A 19,036-nucleotide genomic window follows, 5' to 3' on the forward strand; every position below is an offset into this window, starting at 1 on the left:
AATTAGAAATGGTTACAGCCATCGAGCTTTCAGCTGCCTTCTAATACCCTATTCCCAGCAGACAATTCCTAGCAGACACTAAATAAATTGCAGCTTTTAAATAGACCCAAATATAAACTAATTAAAAGAGAAAATTTGCTGCTTTAAAACAAAACAATTTATTTAACATCTATATAGATAATTTAAATATTTCTTACTATATTTTTAGTTAGTAGAATGAATTGCATTGATGTTTTTCTTTGTGAAAAAAGAACTCTGCGTTTAGGAATAAATTCTACTTGATCATGGTATGTAGATTATTTCATCAGTATTGGGTTTTGTAAACTAAGATTGTATTTGGGAGAAATAATAATATTGTTCTTCATCCGTGGAAAAGGAAGTGATGTTGGCTACTTTGGACCTGTTGTTAACTCAGATTGCAGTCCCACTTCTGCTTCTGTTATTTTCCAAAAGGCCTCTGCTTCTTTAGCTTATTCATGGATGTGGATCTGCCCCCTCTGCCCAGGCTGCCTGCTGGTTGTTAATGTAGGCCTGGGTATGTGTGTACGCCTGTCGCTCCCTCCTTTGCTTGTGACCATCCAGCCTTGAGGCCTGTCCATACACCTCACTTCTGCTTTCAGAGGGCTTGAGACTGCCCTGCCCACGCTCCACTGCCTGGCTGCACTGACTCAGCCACCCTCACCACATGCATGCCCAGCCAAACTCACACAGGAGGGAACCTCCTGCACTTACCTGGGACTAGCCTTTTGCAGGAAATGGCAGTTCTGTTTAGGAATTGGAGCTAGAGAAGGAAGGGGTGGTTTTGAACAATGGGGCACTTCAGAGAAATCGGAGTCAGAAAAGGAGTGGAAGGAAGGAGTTATTTAGGTAGCCAATGAGCAGCACAAAAGCAAGATGTTTTGCAGAGGAGGGCAAAGGGCAGAGGCCCAGGTGGCGGATGAGAGATACAAAAAGGAAGATGAGAGGACACCAGAGACATAACTCAATTATTCAACGTTCTTGTATATCAAAGCATTATAAGATATAATACACGTCTGCAATAGCTAAATGTTGGATCCTGCTCTGGAAAAGTTGTACTGTGGCATCAGATCGGAAACATATAAAATCCCTACTCCTCAGTAAGTTTTGATGACAAGACTATTTATGGCTTTAGGTAAAAGGGCTGGGTTCAGTGTTTATTTTCCTAGAGACTCCTGATGAAATACACCGCTATCGTGAAAGACTAACCTGTTCGGTACATATTTGTGGGAGACCTCCTTGGGCTGGGCAAGGCTCTCGAGTCTTTTGGTCATCTGACTCTTCAAAGCACCACGGCAAACAGGGCGAATAGGATCTTGATTTCCCCAAGACAGCTTTCTGTGAAAAAGCAGAAAAATAAAATGGAAAGAAACTCACTGCTAATGACATCTTAGGCTGCCACTGTATTGATGCTACTTCCGTTTAAGAACTATCCCGGGCAGCAGAAGTGGACAAACTACTCATGTCAGTTGAAATAAAAATAAAATGAGACTGTTTTATCTGCTGTCTTAAAAAATGTAGTGACCAAAAATGAGCCTGTTGGAGGCAGACAGCTCTGTTTCTGCCATCATGTGATTAACACGGCGATTTATCGTCAGGTCGACATGCAATGGTCATGCCGCTTCTCTGCACTGTGCCCTCACTTTGGGTGATGAACTGTACCAGGTAGTGAAAAAAATAAGAGTAATGCCCGGCTGGCATGGCTCAGTGATTGAACATCATCGACCTATGAACCAGGAGATCACGGTTCAATTCCCGATCAGGGCACATGCTCAGGTTGCCTGCACGATCCCCAGTGTGGGGGCGTGCAGGAGGCACCATTGCCAGAGTGATCTTCCTCAACTCCCATCTGACCAAGTCATCCTCTTGTTTGAGATACCTCAAAGGTTTCCATTTGCTTTAGAATCAAGTCCCAACTCCTTACAGTGGCTTACATGGCTCTCCACAATTTTGACAAGGAGCACCTTCTTCTCCATATCGCTGTATCTTTTTCCAGCAGAGAGATTGTGGAAATCTTTTGGAGATTTCCCCTTGCATAGTTTAGTGCTGAACACAGTAGATGCTCAATCCTGGTTTGATGAATGAACAAACGGTGAAAACTGGAAACTCACCTGATAGTGATGTGAAACAGATTAGAGAGGAGAGAATGACGTTGGGGAGATGAGAGGCTGAAGCAGAAGCTTGTGTTCTCACTTGGTGGAAGCGGTGAGGGACCTCTCTGGAACCTCTTTTATAAGGGCACTAACGCCATTCATGAGGACTCCACCCTCATGATTTAATCACTTCTTGAAGACCCTCACCTCCAAATACTATCACATTGGGGATTAGATTTCAAAATATGAATTTTGAGAGGACATAAACATTCAGTCAATAGCATCTGATAAAAGAACTTGTATTCAAGAAATACAAAAGAACTCTCAAAATTCAGCAATAGAAAATAAACATCCCAATTAAAAAGTGGGCAAGCCCTGGCCAGTTTGGCTCAGTTGGTTGAGCGTCATCCAATGTATCCAGAAGGTGCTGGTTTGATTCCCAGTCAGGACACGTGCCCAGGTTTCAGGATCGCCAGTAGGAGGTGTGCATTGTGCATGAGGCAGCCAGTAAATATTTCTCTCTCACATCAATGCTTCTCTCTCCCTCTCCCTTCCTCTCTCTATAAGAGAAGAATCAATAAAAACATATTTTTAAAAAGTGGGCAAAAGATATGAACAGACACTTTACCAAAGAAGATATAAAGATGGCAAAGAAACATATGAAGTATGCTAACATCTCATTATGAATTACAACTTAAAAGTGAACCCTAACATTATTAGTTAATAATAATGTCAACATTTGTTTATCAGTTGTAACAAATGTACCACACTAACACAAGATGTTAACAATAGTGGAAACTAGACGAGTGGGTGGTAATATAAAAACTCTCTCTGTACTTTTGTTCAATTTTTCTGTATGCCTAAAACTAATTTTAAAATAAAGTCTATTAATTTTTTCAAAAGCAATAGGAGATCAGGAAAAAAAGGAGGGGGTGGAATTCAGGCTTTCTTCAGAGTCAACGAGGGAAAGGAGGAGTCATATGGCCAAGGATGGAAAGACAGTGGGTTCAGCCTGTTGGGGATCCAGAGAACAGGTGTGCTCTGGACAAAGGCGTAGAGATAGCAGGACCAGATGTTAGAGCAGCAACCTGGAGGATGGGCACAAGAGTTTCAAAGGCGTGTGCAGTAGCACCCAGGGATGGGAGTTCTCAAGCCTGTTTGCCCAGGAGAATTATCTGAGAGCTCTTGACAGTTCCAACACCTATGTGGCACCCCAGTCCAAGCAAATCTGGGACCCAAACATCAATTCACTTTCTTTATATTTTTTAAGTTTTATTTGCTTTATTTCTCTAGGAAATAGCAAAAATAACAATAATGATAGCAGCTCAAGATATTGAAATATCATTCCTTGGTCATTTGAAAAGTATCATTTCACCGAGTTATTCAGATCTTCCAAATATTTATACATTTCATTATACAATATCAAACAATCACATTGGTTAATATCATCTCCATCCACAATGTTGTATGTGTTGTGAGTTTATTTTTATCATTACTTTTCTACTGTAAGAATATGCCACAAATTCTTTGTCTTTTCACTTATTGAAGGACATTTGAGTTGTTTTGAGATTGATGCTATTATGAAGTGGCTGTGACCATTCACGTAGAAGTCTTTGTGCAGATACTTTCTACATTCACGTAGAAGTCTTTCGTCCCTCTAGTAATCACATCTCTCCAAAACTTCTTATTTTCAGTCTTTTTTATTTTAGCCATTGCAGTTCATGTGAAATGTTATGATTGTGGTGATTTGCATTTCCTGGGTAACTAATAATATTGACCATCTTTTCATGTGCTTATTGGCTATTAGCCTATCTTCTTTTGTCTAAGTCTTTTGTCTACAGGTGATTCTAATGTGCAGACAAGTCTGAAAACCACTGATTTAGGGGTTTGCCTTCCACATGTTGACTCAACTGAGATGATAGTATTGGTTCAATGGATCCAATTGAGAAGAGAGGTGGATACACCTAGGATGCAGGGTTATTGGGCAGGTAAGAATACTTACTCTTTAATGTAAGGAATACATCACCACAAACAAAACTATATAATATTTCCTTACCTATCTGGGGTTCCCCACTGTTTTTTAGGCTTAGAAAGTTCTTGAATTCTCTTCCTAGAAAAAGAACTAACAAATACCAGCTGATTAATTCAAAGAGAATACTTAATAAATATGGTTACATTAGATTACTTCTACTCAAACAAATCCCACTGAGGAGGGAGAGAACAAAACAATATCCTATTTGATGTAATTTTAAAAAATATTTTTTATTGATTTTAGAGAGAGGAAGGGAGAGGGATAGATAGAAAGATTGATGAGAGAAAAACATCAACATCGATCAGCTGCCTCCTGCATGCCCCCTTCTGGGGATTGAACCCCTAACCCAGGCATGTGCTCCAACCGGGAATCAAACCATGACATCCTGGTTCCTGATGCTCAACCACTGAGCCACACTGGCCAGGCCTATTTAATGTAACTTGAAGAATACTAAAGAGCACAAAGTATTTAAAAATATTGTGAGCCCCAAATTCTTACTTATAGAATTATTAATAATACTAGAGGCCTGGTGCACGAAATTTGTGCACGGGGTGGGGGGGCAGGTGTCCCTCAGCCAAGCCTGCACCCTCTCCAATCTGGGACCCCTCGAGGGATGTCCGACTGCCCGTTTAGACCCGATCCCACTGGGCAGTCGGACATCCCTCTCACAATCCAGGACTGCTGGCTCCCAACTGCTCTCCTGCCAACCTGTTTGCCCCCAACTTCCCTCCTCTGCTGGCCTGGTGACCCCTAACTGCCCTCCCCTGCAGGCCTGGTCCCCCCCAACTGCTCTCCACTGCAGGCCTGGGTCCCCCCCATCTGCCCTTCCCTGCATGCCTGGTCACCCCCAACTTCCCTCCTCTGCTGGCCTGGTCCCTCCCAACTGCCCACCCCTGCTGGCCATCTTGTGGTGGCCATCTTGTGTCCACATGGGGGCAGGATCTTTGACCACATAGGGGCAGCAATCTTGTGTGTTGGAGTGATGGTCAATCTGCATATTACTCTTTTACTAGATAGGATAGAGGCCTGGTGCATGGGTGGGGGCCAGCTGGTTTGACCTGAAGGGTGTCCTGGATCAGGGTGGGGGTTCCTTTGGGGCATGGGGTGGCCTGGGCGAGGGGCCTGTGGTGGTTTGCAGGCTAGCCATGCCCCCTGACAACCCAAGCGGAGGCCCTGGTATCTGGGGTTTATTTATCTTCTACAATTGAAACTTTGTAGCCTGGAGCAGAGTCAAGCCTTCTGCTTGCTCCGTGGCAGCAGCCATTTCTGTTGGGGTTTATGTATCTTCTATAATTGAAACTTTGGAGCCTTAAGCGGAGGCCTGGGCAGGCCAGGGTGTGAGGAAAGCTTTGCTTCCTCCATTGCCGGGCGCAACCCTAGCCTCCCGTTCTTTCCAGCTCTGCGGCTGCCACCATTTCTGTTTGGATTTGTTTACCTTCTATAATTGAAACTTTGTAGCCTTGAGTGGAGGCCTAGGCCGGCAAGGGCAGGCGGAAAGCTTGGCTTCCTCCATTGCCTGAGAAACCCAAGCCTCCCTCCTGCTCTCTGTGGCTGTAGCCATCTTGGTTGGGTTTATTTGCATATTCGCTCCTGATTGGCTGGTGGGTGTGACTTGTGGGCGTGGCTTGTGGGTGTAGTGGAGTGATGGTTAATTTGCATATTACTATTTTATTAGATAGGATAGTACATAATGAGACAAAGACAATAAATATGTAATAAAACCAAGAACATACTGTCTCCAAAAGACCCCAGGTAAAATAATTGCACACTTGTTAATGGGAAAAACCCTCAATTCACATATTAAAGTAATTTTTAAATGACTTTATGGTGTTGGATTCTGAAGAGATTGTGCAGATAAATTTCAGATTGATTGTCTGACTTTGGGAAAACTATGAAATAGGCAAAATATACTTTTGGTACCACTTCTCTCCCCTCCCCCACTTTCTTCCTTATGCAGCTGCCTTGGACCTTCCTGATTGTTCTGAATCCACCTATAGAAGAGATAGTTTATGTTCCCCAAATACCCATGTGTTCCTGTACATTTCCCAGCCTCCCTTGCAGCTTAGAGTCATGTGCCTAGTTATGTCTTACTTCAGCACAAGTGTTGTGGGCGTGGTTTATGGGTGTAGCGGAGTGATGGCTAATTTGCATATTACTCTTTTATTAGATAGGATAGTACATAATGAGACAAAGACAATAAATATGTAATAAAACCTAGAGCATACTGTCTCCAAAAGACCCCAGGTAAAATAATTGCACACTTGTTAATGGGAAAAAGCCTCAATTCACATATTAAAGTAATTTGTAAATGACTTTATGGTCCAACAATTGAGTATTTACTATGTACAAAGTTGGATCGGGCCTAAACCGGCAGTCGGACATTCCTCTCGCAATCCAGGACCACTGGCTCCTAACCACTCACCTGCCTGCCTGCCTGATAGCCCCTAACCACTCTGCCTGCCAGCCTTCTTGCCCCTAACTGTCCCCCCTTGCCAACCTGCTCACCCCCAACTGCCCCCCGTGCCAGCCTGCTTGCACCCAACTGCCCACCCTTGCCATCCTGCTTGCCCCTAACTGCCTATGCTTCGGCCCTGCCACCATGGCTTCGTCCGGAAAGTCTCCCGGTCTAATTAGCATATTACCCTTTTATTAGTATAGATCTTTTCAAGCAAGTTAGACTATGGCTTCCATCATCACCTCCAAGCCAAGATTCCCCTTGCAACCTTTTCTTCACCCGCTAAAAATGTTTTTTAATGTGTCATTTTATACAAGAGCATTAAAAGTTTTCTAATTTATTCCTATAAATACTTAAATGGGGTTCTTATTTCAATTGGAAACAATCTCATTAACATTCGCCAATTCCGTTGAAGATCTAACACCTCTCCTTTCCTTCACTTATTGTGCATTATGTCACCATAGCTACATCTCTAGCCTACATCGCCTCATCTTAACACAGGCTTCCCTTGTCTCGGGAGTATTGCATAACCTCACAATGTTTAGTCATGATCTTTCGCAGAAACAAAAGAATGTGGTTGAAGAATTTTAACTCTCAAAGGCAGATTTTTTTTTTAAATGAGGACTACATTGCTGTCCCGTGTTTTCATTGATAATTAGTCTCTTAGGGTTTCCCAATAGCAAAAAATGTTTTTGAAATCTTTACCTTTGGTGCAAAGTAATAAATATATGTTTATATAGCAACAATTGTGGAAAAGATTTCAGGTCTGAATTGATGGGGTAATTCAGATAATTTTTTCTTTCATTAAAAATACTCTTTTACACTCAACTATTTTGCTTTATAGTCAGAAAATATTTTCTTTCATTACAATCAGGCACAGCACACTTCCCTAAGAAAAATCTTTTAGAGCCTGGGGACAGGGACAAAATAGATAAAGGGAGATAGCATGATTTCCTCATCAAATCAAACCAAGTTAACCCAAACAAAAGCAAGAAACAGTATAATAATCATAATCAAAATTATAACAAAAACATTAAAAAACACTCTCTACACAGTCTTTTTTTTTTAAAGTATAAACACTTAGTAGGTAAACTATTTCACTGTCTATGTAGTAGCCACAGGAGTTTGCTCACTTGCATACATTTATTTGAGTAATGTGCTATTTTGAGTGCACACTCCGTCACACTCAGTAAATGTTCGTTACACCAGCTCTTCTACTTAGCCACCATACAACCTTGGGAAAGTGGCATAATTTCTCTCAATGTAATCTAGCTGATTATATCTACACTATCGACTTCTCAGGATTCTTGTGGGGGAAAAAGTTTTTAACTGCAAAGTGTTACAAAAGAATAAAGTAGCAGTGTTTACTGCCTACAAGAGGTGATAAAAACAATAACTAGAATGAATAAAACATAGAAAATACAAAATAAGTCTAAATAATGACAACAGATATGAATGGTTTAACTCACTTATTAAAAGAATGGATAGAAATAAAATCTGATGTTATTTATTTCTCATCTATATGAACCATTGATATGAACCCTTGCTTTCCCTCTTTAATGATTCTATTCTGATACCTCTTCTAACTATATCTTAGCGAAACCAAGAGTAAACATCTATTTTCAAGAGGCATCTATTTTACATGTTGTATATATATATATATACACACACATTCATTTAAAAAAATAGAGGACATTCTCTTGAAATTTCACTAGTTATTGTGCTTGAATTAGGGGTTAGGGGAGTAGAATACATTGACCTGGAGCTTCACAAAATCTATGATATGAAATTGTCAATGCAGAATCCCAAGTCCCTCAAAGGTTTAGACCTGGCATGTAACACCTAGTATTTAGCAAACAAGCAAAACACTGACTAGAAGGAGAGTTCTCCTGCATCTCAATATTCTTCCCCATTCTTACTTCTTAATCACTTTCTTCCTCTGCTTTTTGTTTCCCACAGGAATTGTCATTAGAAAGGGGCTTTATGCCCTGACCAGTTTGGCTCAGTGGATAGAGCATCGGGCCCTGGACTGAAGGGTCCCAGGTTCGATTCTGGTCAAAGGCATGTACCTTGGTTGCAGGCTCGATCCCCAGTAGGGGGCGTGCAGGAGGCAGCTGATTGATGTTTCTCTCTCATCTATGTTTCTAACTCTCTATCTCTCTCCCTTTCTCTCTGTAAAAAAGTCAATTAAAATATATTTTAAAAAGAAAAGAAAAAGCGCCGAAAACCGGTTTGGCTCAGTGGATAGAGCGTCGGCCTGCGGACTCAAGGGTCCCAGGTTCGATTCCGGTCAAGGGCATGTACCTTGGTTGCGGGCACATCCCCAGTAGGGGGTGTGCAAGAGGCAGCTGATGGATGGTTCTCTCTCATCGATGTTTCTAACTCTCTATCCCTCTCTCTTCCTCTCTGTAAAAAATCAATAAAATAAATTTAAAAAAAAAAAAAAAAAAAAAAAGAAAGAAAAGAAAAGGGCTTATGACAAAGGGAAAACACAGGAATCCTCTCAAAAACCACAAGCTAGCTTCTCACTTCAGATGCCCCTGAGTGAGTTTGCCCCATCCCGCTAGGCTGGCCCACTAGTTCGGGTCTGGAAAAACAGTACTGTAACTGTAGTCTTACCTTTTCCTTGCAAAGTCATAGGAACTATGCTCTGCAAAACAGAAAAGTAAAAGCAAAAATGAGATTCAATAAAAATCAAAGATATAAAGATACCATCACAAATCAATAGAAAAAGGAGCTAGGAAAATATAACTATTTAGGGAAGCAGTCAAATTAAATATGACACAGTATGTACCAAAATAAACCACATCAGCTAATGAATCACAATCAACGAGTTAAATATATTTTTAATTGAAATAGAGCAAAAATAAGAGACTATCTACTTAATCCCTGGATTTTTATCTGAGTGAAAGGTGACATAAGACACAGAGGAAACTATAAATAGATTAAAATATTTTAAACTTCTGTATGTCAAAAAGTAAAACTTGAAGAGGCAATAAAAATTTGGAGAAATATTTGGCAACAAATATGATAAAGGCTTAACAATTTTAATATATGAGGAGTATAAAAGTATAGATGAATAAGAAAAACACTAAGGTAGATGTTAAAAGTTAAATGGACAAAGTATAAAATTGAATTCATATATGAATTCATATATAAAGGGCTAATAAACATAAGACAGTTCAAACTTGTCATCAAAACAGTGCAAATGAAAAATGAGGTGTGTTTTTTTAAACTAGCAAATTTTTTGCAAAGGATAACAATGCTGGAAGGATGAGATGAAGTGAGCACTCTTGTGGATTGCAGATGGAAATTTAAATTAGTACACTTCATAAAAAATAACTTGGCATGCCCTAACTGGTTTGGCTCAGTGGGTAGAGCATCAGCCTACGGACTGAAGGGTCCTGTGTTCGATTCCAAGTCAAGGGCACATGCCCTGGTTGTGGGCTCGATCCCCAGTAGCGGGTGTGCAGGAGGCAGCCAATCAATGGTTCTCTCTCATCATTGATGTTTCTATCTCTCTCTACCTCTTCCTTCCTCTCTGAAATCAATAAAAAAAAATTTTAATCAAATAAATAAATAACTTGGCAAAAGGAGTCAGTGATGCTTATATTTCTTAATCCAATTCTACTTCTAGAAATGTACCCTAAAGAAATAATGCCCAGTGTGAACAAAGATTTATGCACAAAAATGCTCATTGAGGTATCTTTAGCAACAGCAAATTGGATACACCTGTAATGTCCCAAACAGAGTATATGTTTACGCAAATTAAAAATCATGGTTAGAAGGAGGGTTTTTTTAATGTCGGAAAATGTATTAAATCATACAGGCCACGTTATATAAATGCTTCTTCTAACAGGCCTCATGATGACAGATTGTTCCAGATGGTTTCCACTTGGGAGCTTTTAATTGCACCTGAGAGTTCTGAAATAACATTTTCTGCCTTCTGGAGTGTTCTGGGTAAAGAAAAGTGGGTGCCCTTTGGCATCAAACAGACATGGCTCAAACTCCAGTTTTGTTAGTTACTCAGCTAGCTGTACAATCTTGGACAAATTATTTAACTTCTCTGAGACTCGGCTTCCCTTTCTCAGATAGAGGCTCAGAGGTAGGTCTGTGTAAAGCTCCGTGGTGCATGTGAAAAGCACCTCCCATAGAGTAGATCCAGAGAGGAGAGGAATGGTAGTGAACAATATTAGTTACAACTTCAGCGTATCAGTGGCTTCACTAGAGCAGGTAGGATACACAGCAAGTACTGATTGGGCTTCTAGTGTGTGCAACATGGTGTCAAGTGCTGAGAGAATGAAAATGTGGCCCTAGCCGGTTTGGCTCAGTGGAGTCCCGGTTTTGATTCTGGTCAAGGGCACATGCCTGGGTTTGATGGGGGGGACTTGTAATCTGATAGATAGCACCTGAATTAATCTGAAAAGTAAGTAATTACATTATTTTAAATCTTAGAACACATATACTTATGTGAATATGGAGTTAAGTTTGTTATATATGAATAGGGGGTTACGTGTTTTTTTTAAGTTTCCTTTTCAAGGCCTTTGTGAAGCGACTGAGGAGGTGACTCAGCTCTGAATCCAGCAAGCAGAACCGATAAGCACGGTCAGACCAACCCTCCAGGAGTCAAACCATTATCTCATCAACACCATCTCATCGCCTGATGACAAGGACAGTAACTGACGTCTGCAGACCTCCAGGACTGCACGTAGCTGCTTCCGTTCCCCAGCCCACTCCCCTTTATAACCCTGTCCCCTGCGCCTTGATGGGAGACAGGGATTTGAATGCTTATAAGTTCCCTGTCTCCTTGGTTGGCTAGCCTTCTCAATAAATGCCTAACAGGATTCAACCCTACCTTCCTTATAGGACAGAGCAGACAGGCAACCGGAACCCAACCGGGCTCGATCCCCAGTAGGGAGCGTGCAGGAGGCAGCCAATCAATGGTTCTCTCTCATCATTGATATTTCTGTCCCTCTCCCTCTCCCTTCCTCTCTGAAATCAATAAAAATATATATTTTTAAAATGAGTTAGATGTGGTCTTCCCTCTCAAGGAGTTTGCAGCCTAGCAGGAGATAGGCTATGAACTTTTAGAAGAACTAACTGGAATTTTTGAATTCGATATTTTCTATTGAAGAGTTGTAAAATCATAAAAGCCAGCATTTCAGTAAGGGCCTGAGGTCAGTTGAAGACAAGGTCAGTTGAAGACAATTAGAATAAGTCAGCCAAGAACTTTGAGATAGAAACCAGATAGCCATCTATGGCTGGGGGGAACTGATACCAAGAGTTTGTGCATAGATAAAGAAAAATGTTTATATGTCAACAGACTTAATTGTCTTAACTATTCCAGGAAGCAGAAAACCTGCTGTGGAAAGTTACCGGGTTGTAAAATGGAAAGACCCTGCCCCCTAAAGTGTATTTAACCTGTGTTCAAACCCTGCTTCGGGGCCCACAACCTCTGCTCTGTGTTCAGAGTATGTTGTGGGACCGGGCATGCCTGTACCAATAAACCCTTTGCTTTTTGCATGAGAAGCGTCTCTTGGTGCTTTGTGGGTGCGGCCAGCGTTCCGGGCGTTACACTATTGCTCTCTTTTTAAAGGCTAAACTTACTCAGACTAAGGAACATGGCCCTGGTGCCCAGTCTTGCTATCATCCATGAAAGACATACACTTGTTTTGTGGATTTTTCACGTATCATTACCACACGTGCCTCCCAGCTTTGTACATACAGGTCAGAGAGAGAGTCAGTATAACTCTCTCTGAATCAATCCTTAGAAAACCTCCCCAAATACTGATGATATGAATGAACAATGCCCTTTCCTACTGCCCTTTCATGCTATCGTTTCTCCCACAGGTAGAGCTTTCGTTATTTATCTTAGAAACATACTTGTGAGTTATCTCTCCAACGAGGAGGATGGAATAGCTCTCACAGGGCCATTGTTAGCTATGTTCCAAGAAAAGCTGTGTTACAATGATTTCCAGACTTGTCTGCACATCAGAATCACCTGGGGCTCTTTTTAAATCTGCAGATCTCACCCTTGCTGATTTGGCTGTGTTTCAAGGGAAACATATTTGCCTAAAACAACTTCAATAAATGAGAACAAAAAAATTACAGAGCTCTCCCTACAAAAAAAAATTAGTACTTAAAAAGAGGGAACAGCCCTAGCCGGTTAGGCTCACTGGATAGAGCGTCGGCCTGGGGACTGAAGGGTTCCAGGTTCGATTCTGGTCAAGGGCATGTACCTTGGTTGCAGGCACATCCCCAGTAGGGGGTGTGCAGGAGGCAGCTGATCGATGCTTCTCTCTCATCGATGTTTCTCTCTATCCCTCTCCCTTCCTTTCTGTAAAAAAATCAACAAAATATGTATTTTTTAAATAAATAAAAAGAGGGAACAGGTGAAGAAATTTATAACAGATTAAGTAATTGTTCTTAGGGATATCTATATATATAAAAGGCTAATATGCTCAGTGTCCCACCATCCAACCGGTCGCTATGATGCACACTGACCACCAGGGGGCAGACGCTCAACGCAGGAGCTGCCGTGACATGCACAGAGAAACGGCACCACAGCCCGGGCCTGGTGCCCACAAAGCAACACTCAGCTTCCCCCAAGTGGGACACAGGCCCCACCACCACCCTGGAGCGACAGCTCACCAAATCATAGCTGACGCTGCCAAGACCCCATGGCGCAAAATACGGCCCACAGCCCAGCCCAGCCTGGAAACAGTTGCTGTGGGCGCCAGGTAATGATGTCACAGTAGCAACGCCCGGCTTCCTCTCCCTAGCGATGACTAGCCTCCTTGCAGTTTCTTCAGCCCAGGAACACGACTTGCTTTATAGCCAGGTGCAAACAGTTCACATTTTAACCAAATGCCTGTGAAGCACTGTCCCATGCCTCATTTCATTTGATCCTCACAGAAATCCTGCAGTAGGTAGATAGGAGATTCAATAGAATCCTATTTTCTTTTCCTTAGCTGGAAAACGAAGATTTAGAAAGTTTAGAAACTTGACCTGACTGAAAAGAAGTAAGAAATGGTGGACCTTGAAAATGACTTCAGGTTTTCTCACTGCACAGAATATAGTCAAACACTGCTGCAGTTAAATATTTTACCCTTTGTTCTCCCTGCGTGATCTACAATAATAATCTTCGTTGTGTTGATATTTACTGCTGTGTTGCTGACAATTACCTGAAAGAGAAGTTGGGGTGCTTCACTGGGCTGGAAAAAGTTTACCTATATCAGAAAGCTGATCTAATAAAGCAAGTTTATTCTATATCTATAAAAGGCTAAGTTGACTTGCGCATGCACGAAACATATAAAGCTCTCGCTGGCGCCAATCACATGCATATGTTTCGATCTGTCATTGTCGACTGTGAATTTAGTTGACACTTCTATTATAGAGAAAGGGTGAATAGCGATATTAAAATATTTCTTCTAATTAATTTATTTTCAATGTGCATGAATTTGTGTCCCGGGCTACTGGTTATCTTATAATCCTAAGTACTGGATGTGGCTCTAAACAAGCTTTGATCTTTTTTTGTTGTTGTTGTTAATCCTCACCTTAGAATATTTTTTCCATTGATTTTAGAGTGGAAGAGAGGGAGAGAGAGAGAAACAATGATGTGAGACCAGGAACAAACCTGCAACCCCGATGCATGCCCTTGACTGGGAATCAAACTCGCGACCCTTGGGCTAATGCTCTAAGCACTGAGAACACTGTCCAGGGCTGAACATCATTTAAAAAAGCAAAATAGAAACAAAAAATATAGTGATTGTATTGTGAAGATAAAAGTACACTTATAGCATGAATTTTTTAAGTACTTATTATTACATGAATGAGTCCTGATGACTTGTAACATAAGTGACAGCATCAAACTTAGGTTCTAATGGGGCCTTATCTTACCCCCAACAGTGGAATTTAGGTAAAGAATGAGACTGGTTGCTAAAACCATTCAGTGAAAGGTGAATGAGGAACTTTATAATAGAGGGATCAAGTCAACCTCACTTGAACCTCCTCATCAATCTTAGAACCACCACAAATGGGAGACATCATGTGCCTCAAGTGGTGAGGCAAGAGGCACGGCACCAACTCTGAAAAATTCTTACTCCAAACATTTCACTCTGAATCTAAGCAATCCTCCTAATCTATATAGTCTGCAAAGGGGGGTGGGAGAGGGCAATGGGGAGAAAAGAGGGACATATGTAATACTTTCAACAATTAAGATTTATTCAAAAAAAGAAAAGAAATACTGCTTAAATATATAGAAAGATCTTACAAATCAACAAGAGAATGATGGATACTTTCAATAAAAACTGATCAAAGATCACTAACAGGTAATTAATGAAAAAATAAAACTGGCCAATAAACATATGGAAAATATTCAAGCTTACTTCTAAATACATATGGACATTAAATGGAAAAAATATATAGGAGCTAGAAGAACAAGTTAAAGACATCACAAAGAACAAATCAAATTCAGAATATGGGATATTTTACACAATTTTTCTAAGAAAAGAAGAAAAGGTAAGTGTTAGTGATAAAGAATAGGAGAGAAGGGACATAACTCAGAAATGCAATGTAAGGCTCTTTTTTGAGGCCTAATTCAAATGATCCAACTGTAAAAAATACATTTTTGAGATAATTAGGGAAGCTTAAATATTTAGTGGGTCAACAAGAAGAAGCCACCCTAAAATTTTTTAACACAATGATTGATAGCATCTCCCTTTAAGAGACAGTCAGAACATTATGGCTCTATGATGACCTCTTTTTCTTTTTAAATTTTTTTAAATTGAATTTATTGGGTTGACATCGGTTAATAAGATTGTATAGGTTTCAAGTGTACATTTCTATGATACATGATCTGTATATTGCATTATGTGCCCACCACCCAAAATCAAGTCATCTTCCATCACCATATATTTGGCCCCCTTTACCCTTCACTTACCCCTTCTGGTAACCACCGTACTATTGTCTGTGCCTTTGAGTTTCATTTTCATATGGTTCTTAGCTTTGTCTGACTGACTTATTTTGCTCAGCATAATATTCTTAAGGTCTATCCATGTTGTCACAAATGGCAGTATTTCATATTTTCTTATACCTGAGTAGTCTTCCATTGTATATATGTGCCACATCTTCTTTATACAATCATCTATCAAAGGACACTTGGGTTGTTTTGGCCATGTTTTGAATAATGCTGCAATGAACATAGGGGTGCATATATCTTTGGGAGGAAATTCTTCAGGTAGATACCCAGAAGAGGGGTTACTGATCATATGGTAACTCTATTCTTAATTTTTTCAGGAACCTCCATACTGTTTTCCGTAGTAGCTATACCGGTTTACACTCCCACAAGCAGTGAATGAGAGTTGCCTTTTCTCCACAACCTCTCCAACACTTGTTATTACCTGTCTTGTTGATAATGGCCATTCTAATAGGTGTGAGGTGGTATCTCATTGTAGTTTTGATTTGCATTTCCCTAATAGCTAGTGAAGTTGAGCATCTTTTCATATATCTGTTGGCCATTTGTATGTCCTCTGTCAACTTTTTAATTGGATTGCTTGTTTGGTGTTAAGTTGTATGTGTTCTTTATATATTTTGGATATTAACCCCTGATAGAGCTATTGTTTGCAAATATCTTCTCCCATTTGGTTTGTTGCCTTTTTGTTTTGTTGGCAGTTTCTTTTGCTGTACAGAAGCTTTTTAGTTTGATATAGTACCATTTATTTATTTTTCCCTTTATTTACCTTACCTTTGGGGTCAAATTCATAAAATCTCTAAGATCCTGTGCCCCTGGAATGAACTCCACTTGGTAGTGATATATATATTTTTTAAATGTACTGTTGTATTCGATTTGCTAGGATTTTGTTTAGGATTTTTGCATCCGTATTCAACAGAGATATTGGCCTGTACTTTTCTTTTTTGTGTGTTCTATTATGCTCTTTGAGTGTTTGTATTTTATTCTATAGCACATAAACCACATTGCTCATCATGCTGCCTTCTCTAGCTAGCAAATGGGATGATCAGGGCTGTGCTCCAAGCCACCTGCTGGAGAAGGCTGCCATCTGCTGGGAGAAAGCAGATTCCAAAGCTGTTCGTTCTGAGGCACTCCTACCCTGGAGGGCCCACTGCATGTAGAAGGAAACCATTTTGTAACATCATAGGGATGACTTTCAAAGTTAATTCTCCACCTTGCCCTCTGCCCTGCCTCCTAAGGAGACCACATTCAGCTGCTCAGCCTCTAGACCTTGGTTGTACCGAATGGGGTACCAGTGATCTACAAGGAAAAGGCAGGGAGCACCTCTCAGAACAGATCTAAAGGGGACTGGAGGAGCGGAGAAGAGAGAGGCAGGCTGGAGCTGGAGAGAAACAAAAAGGAATGTTTGGGGAATTGCTGTCTTGGTGACAGGGACTTGAGAAGAAAGATGCCTCAAGAACATCAGAGCAGGTTTTGCTCTGTTAGATGCTATTTCTTTGAAGATACTTCAGTAAGACCTGTATTACTTTTCAAAGCTTTTTGAGGTGGAATTCATGCTTGTTTTAGGTGTGCTATTGAAGATTGGTCTCAAAGCAGTCCAGTTCTATATTTGGTATGGCTATGTAGGCAAACCTCGAGATGTTCTTTGATATGATATATTCAGCTCTATGATCTGATATTACTATTCATTCTTCCTTGCTCCTCCCCTAGCTAGGCACAGCTCCCTAGCACTGTGCTCCCCAGTGCTGTAGCTCAGGGTCATGTGGGCAAGAGATGGGAGAATGTAGGAAACGGTGAGAAGCAGAGACAGGGAGAGGGCAAGCCCTTCCATCTGATGAAACAACAGCAAAAAAACTTGTATTTCTATGCAAACTAAAGCTCAAAAATATCACACCCAAGTCTGCACTTTTGTCACCTTTTTTTTTCTAATTTCAAATCTTGTTTTCATGTTCATTCTCACACGCTTTCACCTGTGTGAAGATGGCACTGGCAACTGGGTAGCCACTCAGAATTGGGTTTATAACTCACACCATGCCCAAGGTAAATTCCAAATGGAGCAAAGATTTAAATGTTTTTTAAAAAGGTTATAAAGCACCTGGGTGAATTCCCTTTTAACCTAGGAGTAGAAAAAGGCTTTTCCAATGATGATTCAATACAAAAGCCGTGAAAGAGATGATTGATCAGTTTTACTATTAAATGTTTTTATGGCAAAACAAAAAATAAATAAGTGAAGACAAAGAGACTGCCAACAAAGTGAAGAAAATATGTCATACATAACCCGAAGGGCCAATCTTTCTGTGCACAAGAGAAAAACCTAGGGAAAGGAAAATAGGCAAAAGGCATGAAAAAAGATATATACCAAAAAAGATGCTTAATATCACCCACATAATAAGATAAATACAAATTAAAACTTAATTGACATACTACTAGTTTTTTGTCTCTTAGATTTTCAAAAAAGCCAAAAGTTTGAACACGCACTGCAGTGGTAAGGCTACGGAGAAATAGAAACTTCCATTGCTAGTGGGTGTACAAAGTGAATCAACTCCCATGTAGGCCAATTTTGCTAAACCAAAGTTGCACATATATTTACCCTCCAGTAATCCCATTTCTGGAAATTTACTCTACAGTGATACCAGCATATGTACGAAATGACACGATGTGTGGGTTTATCTACTACATCAACTACCTATGGCTTGTGACAGAAACACCCTGGAAAGAACCAAGAGGTGTTAAATTAGTGGTGGCACAACTATGTAATGGAACATGAGGCAGCTGCTGTTTTTTAAAATGAGGAAACAACATGTTTTTATAAGGAAAGATACACTGTCAAGTGAAAAGAACAGTATGGTATATGCTACCTTTTGAGTAAGAAAGGGGGTATACACAGACTAGCTTATATAGTATTTTCTTGTACTTACATAAAGATATATAGAAACTAATAAACATGGTTACCTATTAAAGACAAAAGAGGGGACAGGGTGGAAAGAGAGGCATTTTCTGTGGTCTTTTAATATTGTTTTGTCTTTTTAATCATGTGAATGGCTTACAAATTTCAAAAAGTTTTTAAATTAATTTTTTTTCACTCAATATAATTTCCTTCCATTCTCCCACACTTGCCTGAGATTCTGTTTCTTTTAAATCACATCCTTAATCCCTTGTGAATCCAGATCAAATATTCTGGGTTCTGTATACTTGAGATTACATATGTAGGCTCTATTAAATATTTAGGCCTATCTATATATATAAAAGCCTAAGTGACCTTTAGGACTGGTCGCTATGATGCGCACTGACCACCAGGGGGCAGATGCTCAATGTAGGAGCTGCCCCTGATGGTCAGTGCACTCCTGCAGCCAACCTCCTGTGGCTGGCCAACCTCCCTCGGTCCTCCCCTGAGTCAGCCGGCCCTGATTGGTCCCAATTGGGACTGGGCAAGATGGCCCCGATCGGCCCCGATTGCCTGTCAGGCT

The 19,036-nt window shown here is 40.5% G+C and overlaps 1 protein-coding gene across 1 annotated transcript in view; it reads right to left on the reverse strand.

Annotated features, from left to right (window-relative positions):
- Nucleotides 1–19,036, reverse strand: part of THEGL (theg spermatid protein like) — a 41,371-nt gene that overhangs the window by 15,942 nt on the left and 6,393 nt on the right. The window contains exons 2-4 of the mRNA XM_028143845.2: nucleotides 9,218–9,248; nucleotides 4,168–4,233; nucleotides 1,228–1,356 (exon numbers count right to left, since the gene is read on the reverse strand). Coding sequence (XP_027999646.2) covers nucleotides 1,228–1,356; nucleotides 4,168–4,233; nucleotides 9,218–9,248 — 226 coding nt within the window. The remainder of the gene's footprint in view (nucleotides 1–1,227; nucleotides 1,357–4,167; nucleotides 4,234–9,217; nucleotides 9,249–19,036) is intronic.

The sequence above is a fragment of the Eptesicus fuscus genome, chromosome 2 (assembly GCF_027574615.1).
Source record: "Eptesicus fuscus isolate TK198812 chromosome 2, DD_ASM_mEF_20220401, whole genome shotgun sequence".
In the NCBI taxonomy this organism is placed as follows: Eukaryota; Metazoa; Chordata; class Mammalia; order Chiroptera; family Vespertilionidae; genus Eptesicus; species Eptesicus fuscus.